The sequence below is a fragment of the Asparagus officinalis genome, chromosome 1, assembly GCF_001876935.1.
Source record: "Asparagus officinalis chromosome 1, Aspof.V1, whole genome shotgun sequence".
NCBI lineage: Eukaryota > Viridiplantae > Streptophyta > Magnoliopsida > Asparagales > Asparagaceae > Asparagus > Asparagus officinalis.
In genome coordinates this window covers 5,984,376-5,992,921 of record NC_033794.1, presented here as the reverse complement: position 1 = coordinate 5,992,921, position 8,546 = coordinate 5,984,376, and the positions used below count along the sequence as shown (strand labels likewise).

The window sequence follows — 8,546 nt, the reverse complement described above, 5'->3', positions numbered from 1 at the left end:
GAGGATGGAAGTTACAATCTGACGACTTCCAGAAGGCTACAATTCGAAGATTTTCACATGTCAAAGAGTTAAAGCAAAGATTACAAAACGACAGTCTTTAGCAAAGCTCTGACAGAAAGGGATTACAAATCAACGATCTCTTTAAACCAAGACATGAAAGTCCTCCCCGCACACCACCGTCAAGACACTACACCGATTCAATCACTTACGCAGCTTCTTATGTGAGATGATTGATCTTGATGGCTGTAACAACAACATGACTAATATTATATTAGTAACCATTAGAGATGTTGATGAGCAGTGTAATGATATTTGGCACACTCAGTGGAGATCATGACCTGCAGTTGATAGAGCGTTATTGAGATGCCTCAATTGTTACAAATAGCCTGAATAGAACCTTCTCTACTGGTCATTGGTGTCATCCATATATAAAGACAGAGAAACTCGAACGCAACTCATCAACCGCTGCTCGAACGCAGCTCATCAGTGCCGTCGAACGCAGCTCCATATCGCTGCCAAGCACAGCTGGAACGCAGCTCTATATCGCTGCCAAGCACAGCTCGAACGCAGCTCTATATCGCTGCCAAGCACAGCTCGAACGCAGCTCTATATCGCTGCCAAACGCATCTTCAAACATCAAGGAACACAGCTCAATGTCGCTGCAGAACGCACCTCCAGAAGCTGCGTTCAAACCCAAAATCTACGCCAGAACGCATGTCAAAGTTCTGGCAGTTTCGAAAACCACTCTTCACCCACGATTTGAGGAGTGGCTTTAATAGGTTGTTACGCCCGACTAATGGGGTAACAAAACCCCCATGTAGGAGCGGATTAAGGGGTCAGTTACACCCCTAATCCCCCTATAAATATCAACAAACTCAACAGAGTTAGGGATCGGATTTTTGATAAGGAGATCAAGGGCGGATTTTTGTTGAGGGGATCTTTCAGGCGAGATTGGATTTTGGAGAAGATCTTTCGATCAAATCTTCCAGAATCACAAAAAAGGAGGATTGACTCCTTACACGGTCTGGGAAATCAACAGACGGAGGAACTCTAAACCGTCGATATTTGGCTTATTAACTGAATTATTTTCGGTTCAAACAACTCTATCATTAGAGTTTGTTACTTGTTCTGAATCACGAAACTCGTCAAGAGTTATCAACCAGACAAGACAGTTGTTCCAGTGAGTCAAGACGGTCGGATCGTCAACGAGAAGCAAACTCGACGCAAGCATTCGAGGGAGGCATCTCATCGCTACCAAGAAGAACCCAGAATTAAACAAAGGAGCGAATCCCGATCATTCTCTTCTCTTTTGTAATCGGAAATCCAATTGTAATTGAGAGTTGAGAGATTTGTAAGCATTCTTCTTCTAAACAGTTAGAAAGAATAAAAATCAAATACAGTTCTTTCATTCAATTTCTTATTTGCAAATTTTCCACCAAACGTTAGAAAGAATAAAAATCAAATACAGTTCTTTCATTCAATTTCTTATTTGCAAATTTTCCACCAAACACTCGCCTGCACAGCTCGGCTGACAGTTTGAAGCTAGCCTGCATGATCCAGCCTCGCCTGCACAAGCTTGCCTACACAGCCTCGTCGGAAGGCCAAGCTCGCCTGCACAGCCTTGCCAGCTTGCCTAGCATGTCAACCGCCCACTTGAAGTATGTGAGCAGTCAAATCCCTTAAATTATGGGATTGGTTATCCTCATGACCATACCCAGCGCGGGAATAGTCATTTCCTATGATTTAAGGGATTTGGTCATGATTCTCCTCGTAGTCATACTCGGTATGGGAATGATTACTTCCCATGATTTAAGGGAGTGATTACACTCTCCTTCTTCTCTATAAAAGGCCATGAGCAGCCATAGAGAAAGGGTCGGAGGATCCGACCTCTTAGAGGATGAATTACTGAGAACTCAAGACCATCTTGGACTTGAGATCAGCCTTGTTCTAGGCACGCAGTCAGCGGAGTCTTGGTCTTTGGAGACCGAACTTCTTATCATTCAAGAAGACCGAATTCTTGGCATCTTCGGCCTACAAGCACAAGCACTTGTTTGGCCTCAGTTGATCGAACTCATCCAATCAAGCTTCTACTGTGTACTGAAACTTCAAGTACTTGTTTGGCTTCTGTTGATCGAACTCACCCAATCAAGCTTCTACTGCATATTGAAGCTTGCCCGCAACTTTGATTAGATCGTCCAATGGAAGCAAACTCCACACGAGCACCGAGGGAGATGTCCTATCACTACTAAAGACCCCATGTTAAATAAGGAGGGCATTCCCTCCGTTTCTATTGTAACTTTGATTCATTAGTTTGTAATAAGCTATTCTTATCAATACAAACGAGATCCCTATTTCGAAAAATCAAATTTTACACCCTACAGACATCCTCCAACTCCAAAGTCTCCTTCCCATATATGATGGTAGTCGCAAAGTGATTGTAACTGGGTAGAAGCGAACACATCAACAGAAGAGCTTGATCTTCTTCTTCTAGCTTCACCTCAAGAGCCAACAAATTGCCAATAATCCTATCGAAGATGTTCAAGTGTTGCAAAATAGGTGTACCTTCCTTCATCCGAAGTTCATAGAGTTGCTTCTTCTTGAAGAGTTTATTTGACAAACTCTTCGTCATATACAAGCTTTCCAACTTACACCACGTAGCTGCAAACGTGCTCTCATTCATAACGTTGTAGAGCACCTCATCTGACAAGCACAGGATAATCGTAGTCTTTACACGAACATCTATGTTTTTCCACTCATTTTCATCCAAAGTGGATGACTTCTTCTCAAAACTGTCTAGGGATCGATGGACCCCTTCCTTCACGAGTAACGCCATGACTTACATCTTCCACAAGAGAAAATTCGATTTGCCGTCAAATTTATCCACCTCGAACTTCGTCGATGTTGTCTTGATCGCCATAGTAGCTCTGATACCAATTGTTAGAATATGCAAGCCGCGAAAGATAAAACTCAAACAATTAAAAAACCCCAAATCTACCAAGCAATAAGACAAACAGTAAACAACAAAATTTAACGTGGTCAAGATGATCCATGTACATTCACTGGAAGAAGATCTTATTTCTTTTGAGAAGATATTACAAGAGGTTAAAACTACACACTCCTAACAATGGTGGAATATAGATCTCTCTTTTTTCTTGTTGTTAAACTCATGGATTAATACAATATATAGAGATTGATTTTGCTCAATCCTATTAGAGCTCTAACTTGAATCCTAAATGGATTTCCCAATTTAATTAATTCCTTCAATCAAATCCTACTTAGGATAGTACAACTAATCCTAATTAGAGTCAAAACCCAATTATGCTTCTCAACTGATTTGAGTCATCACGAACTCAACACTCTATAATTCACACAATTAAACCTAATTAAAATTTACCAATATACAGATACACTAGCAGTTACAATAGAGTTGACCCGTGGCTTTACAATTTCAAAGGCCGCAACAATAAGGTGGATATAGATGTTAATAACGAGCGTCCAAATAATAAATGTTATAGAATCTTTGATGACTTAGAACATTGCAAATGTAACACTGTTTGACGCAGTAGAAACTCTTCTTGTGTGCACAACATAACAATTCATAACAGAGAAAAAATAGGCCAATCCTAACTTAACTTAAGTAATGAATTAGAAACACAGACAAATTGTCACATATATGAAATTAACATTTGTTCTCATTAACCTTTATTCTTTGTAAAGTTAGATGAGAAAATAAAAGATGAATAAGCCCCAAAAAAAAAAATTATAGCATGAGAAGTCCAGGTCTAGCCTGATGTCACAATCGATGTAGATGATGAAGACACCATTCCAGAATTACCTAGAAAAAGACAAAAGCGAAGAAGACTTGATCTCGGCTGAATCAATAATGAAACAAAAAGAATCAAAGACAATATTTTCCTAACATTTTATAGAATAGCCTAATTTATCGAGTAAATTTAGGAATATTCGGAAGAAAATTTCATGAAATTTAAATATTTTATATACTTATTTTGTGGATGTTTTTATCATATAAAATTATACTAGAGTTAGTATTAATATTTAGTTTATAATTTTTAATGAAGTCTATTAATGATTAGGAATAAAATCCATATTCTTTTGCTATTATAATGCTATTTTTCAAGTATTTTTCACTTTTACAACACTATACTTCATTATGTAAAGCTTCGTTTCATGTCGATCCAAAAAACATGAATATTCAAATTGGCTTCACATTGATATCTCGTCAATTTAATTATCAACATAAATCTTAAAATTGAGTGTAACCCATTCAAACAAACATTAAAGAAGATAAATTATCATAATATTAAATTTTAGAGACATAAGTGAACAGAAACTACCAAATTAAAATTGAAGAACAAATCTTAGTAAAGAAATAAATAAAAAATAAAAAACTATAATATTTAACCATGTCAAATGCACGTGTATAGAAAGCTAGCACTAAATATAGAATAAAAAAATTAAAAAATGCTTTAAGTACTCAAAATACGGGACCAATGAAGGGGACAAGTGAGGTGTCCCCTCACTATTGCATAATGAGCTGATCATACCAGCTTATTAAGTAATAGAAAGGAAATATCTGACATGTCTTCTCAAATAGTCACATATTTTGGGTACATGTAACAGAGCTCTTAAAAATTTCTACCGCTCTTAGCTTAAAGAATGGGACAAATTTTCAAAACCACCCCTTTTGCGATTTTATTCCCAAAAAACGACCCATTTCCCACTTATTTGTAAAAACCGACCTGGTTTCAGCCCACCAGGTCGGTTTTTACAAAAAAAGTTTCGAAACTTTATAGGAGTTGAACTCCCGTGAAGTTTAGCAATCATTTAATTAAGATGCTAAACTTCACGGGAGTTCAACTCCCGTGAAGTTTAGCAATCATTTAATTAAGATGCTAAACTTCACGGGAGTTCAACTCCCGTGAAGTTCCATAGCTCAACTTTTTTTTAACTAAAAAACTTCACGGGAGTTCATCTCCCGTGAAGTTTAACAGCTATTTAATTAAGCTGCTAAACTTCACGGGAGTTGAACTCCCGTGAAGTTTCAGAACTTTTTTTGTAAAAACCGACCTGGTTTCAGCGCTGACGCTGAAACTAGGTTGGTTTTTACAAATAAAGAGGAAAGAGGTCGTTTTTTGGGAATAAAATCGCAAAAGGGGTGGTTTTGAAAATTTGTCCTTAAAGAATGTTAGTTTGTATAAACAATATGTCCAAATTTTCAATAATTTCTATTCAAATCTCAAACCCCGACGGGTCGGAACTGCCCTCGATCGAAGGGGTAATACGGACATTCCACAAATTTTAACGGTGGATCCTTATCAATCTCATCAGTCCTCATCAATTATTCGCAAACCCAAATCGTCGCCCTATAAATCACCGATCTCCATTCCCCTACCCCGAACCGAAACTATTCTATCGCCTCTCGAAACCCTAGCTCGAGGTTTTCCGCTCTCTCTAAAAACTCTAAATTCCCCACCAAAACCCTAGAATCCCCAAATTTACCTTTATTTTTCTTTGCAGAAGCCTCGAACCCCTAACCCGAAACCCTAGCTTCGAGTTATTCAAACCAAAAGGTTAGCACCTCTCGATCTCATTAGGGTTTCGGTCTCTTTTGCTAAGTCTCGTTAGATCTGTGAGTAATTTGAAGTTTTTATGGCGATTAGAATGGGTGAAGCAAGAGATAACGATGCTTATGAGGAGGAGCTCATCGATTACGAGGAGGACGAAGAGAAGGCCCTTGATTCAGTTGGGGCTAAAGCCGCTGGTGATGGGGCAAAGAAGTAAGATTTCGAATTAGATTAGATCTGATGTCATTTATGGACAATTTGGGGACTTAATTGATTATTATATAGTTCTAATTTTCTACATTTCTTATTAAGGACTTTGTTTTTCATTAGTTTTCGACTTTTATTGATTGTGTCTATGATTAATTTGAAGTGTTTTCTGTTAAATTTCATTAGTTTAAGTTTCTTACTTTGAAACTATCAGAAAAAACTAAAGAAATTTCCAAATTATATTATGAAAATGATTATTGCGTTGTATATGTAGTTGTAGTTAATGTATTTCGAACTTGGTTGATGAAAAAAAACATTAATTTACTAATTTTACTTATAATGCAGGGGCTATGTTGGAATTCACAGCTCGGGCTTCAGAGATTTCTTGTTGAAACCAGAGCTTCTCCGTGCTATTGTAGATTCTGGGTTTGAACATCCCTCTGAAGGCAAGCACCACCTTCTTGAATACTTCTTTGTAGTTAATACACAGTTTGATTTTTAATTGTGCTGTTATTTTGTTGTTTTGGTATTGTCATAATTATAGTAACATCTTTATGTACTACCACATAATTGTTTGCTTGCCATTTTATGTTTTCTTAGACAGTTGTTGAATGTCACTAATTAACTTGCATATTTATTAACATCAAATCATATTTCACTACTAACTTATTTTATCTTCATTGCACATTCTAGTTTAGTAGTAAATGAGGTTATTTCTCTGAATTACCCTGATATAAGTTATGCAAAGCTTATATTTATGGGGGTTTAGGAAATTTTTTTATTATACAAAGGATTACAGCTGTTGTATTCTTTTAGCTTCATGAAGGATACATGTGATTTAACCAATATGTTTGTATGTTTTTGGAGACGTAAATATTTTATGGTGGAAATTGGAAACAAGGATCAGAAATAACATCATAGTGGGATTGTAGGTACTAAAAAAATGCCAAGAAATGAAGGAACGTTGAAGCTCACAGCAAATCATGACGAGGGTCATTACAATGACGAACCTCGTCTCAAATAACAAAGCCTCATATATAGTGAAGGTCGCTCTGTTAGACGAACCTCGCTACGTATTGAGGCTCATCTCGTCAGACGAACCTCGTCACACAGTGAGGCTCGTCATATCAAATGAAGTTCGACCGTAACGGTCTTGAAGACCCAGCCAGCCCACGTAGGTTAATTTTAGGAGTTAATTACGCTTCTGACTTCATTAGATGAACCTCGCCGAGTCATGAGGTTCATCTTGTCAATTGAAGCTCTGAGCCAGGAGGCTAACGGCCCCAAGTCAGCCCACGTGGGCTAAATCGTAGGAGGCAGTTACACCACTCTACCCACAATTTCAGCACGTCAGTTACGTGCTAAAAGCCTATAAAAGTATAAATAGCCGCAAACAGTTATGAAAGAGGTAATCTGGAGAGAGTACGTGCGGACGCACATACAGAGCAAGAAAGGCCCTATTTTCTTTCGAGATTCGAACCTCGATTTTGGTGATTTAAGCCATCAACAGAGGCTAATTATTCTCTCGCATAGAAGCGATCTTATTCTAATCGTCAACGGGAAGCAAACTCGACTCAAGCATCAAGTGAGACATCCTCTTGCCGAACAGAACCCACGTTAAACAAAAAAGAAGTCGAACCAATCTTCTCTTCTTCTGTACTTGAAAAAGAGTGATTGTAAAGAGATTCTTACTAGAAGCTTGTTTTCGAAGCTAATACAGTTAAGGAAACCAATCGTTTCCTATATATTTTTCGAGATCTTATAGGGATCCTTAATCAAAGTGCCGTTGTGCATTATAACTTATAATAGAAACTGAAATTAAAACAAATGCATCTTGAACTTACTGGCTCCAATAGTTGTAGCAATGACTTAGAAAATAATAAAGTAGAGAGATTATATGCTACCAAAAGTGCTGTTATGCATTATAACTTATAATAGAAACTGAAATTAAACAAATGCATCTTGAACTTACTGGCTCCAATAGTTGTAGCAATGACTTAGAAAATAATAAAGTAGAGAGATTATATGCTACCAAAAGATTCGAGTTTCGTTTGTACGGATGCATTTTCGTAGTAAAGTTTGTATGTTTTCCAATCATTCGATATGGTAATCTCATAAATTATTTCTGCTTTTTTTCTGGTGTCACTGAACCTTGTTTGCACATCATGTCTTGTTTTGAAACTGCATGCTTCATCCGAGCTTGTTAATGATTAGTATCAAGTGTGTTCTTGGTTCTTCAGTATAGTTAATGAGGATTGTGTTCATGCAGACAAAATTTCTTTATATGTTGAACATGTTGCAGAGAACTTCGTTATTTTTTTAAAATATAACTTTTACAAATATTTGTGGATTTATTTCAGGTAAAAACTACTTCCACATCTCTGATTTTGGAGGAGAATTTTGGTAAACCTTTCATTAAAAGGACGCAGAAGGTTATTTTTTACTTACTGTGGGTGCTTCGCTCCAATTTTCTTTGGTTCTCCATCAGTACAACATGAGTGCATTCCTCAAGCCATCTTGGGAATGGATGTAATCTGCCAAGCTAAATCTGGAATGGGAAAGACTGCTGTTTTTGTTCTCTCAACCCTTCAGCAGATTGACCCTGTTGCTGGCCAAGTTGCTGCCCTAGTTCTATGCCATACGAGAGAATTGGCTTACCAGGTTTGCCTTTTGAGCTATACATAACTTCCCCATTTTCGTACTAAAAACTGAGTTTTCAAAATCATGTTTGATGTTTATCATCTACCTGATGTA

At 37.3% G+C, this 8,546-nt stretch overlaps 1 protein-coding gene across 1 annotated transcript in view; it reads left to right on the top strand.

Annotated features, from left to right (window-relative positions):
- LOC109847191 (DEAD-box ATP-dependent RNA helicase 56-like) overlaps positions 5,410 to 8,546 on the top strand; it is a 6,758-nt gene continuing 3,621 nt past the window's right edge. The window contains exons 1-4 of the mRNA XM_020416435.1: positions 5,410 to 5,591; positions 5,682 to 5,798; positions 6,138 to 6,238; positions 8,281 to 8,471. Of these exons, the coding sequence (XP_020272024.1) occupies positions 5,683 to 5,798; positions 6,138 to 6,238; positions 8,281 to 8,471 (408 nt within the window). The 5' untranslated portion in view covers positions 5,410 to 5,591; position 5,682. The remainder of the gene's footprint in view (positions 5,592 to 5,681; positions 5,799 to 6,137; positions 6,239 to 8,280; positions 8,472 to 8,546) is intronic.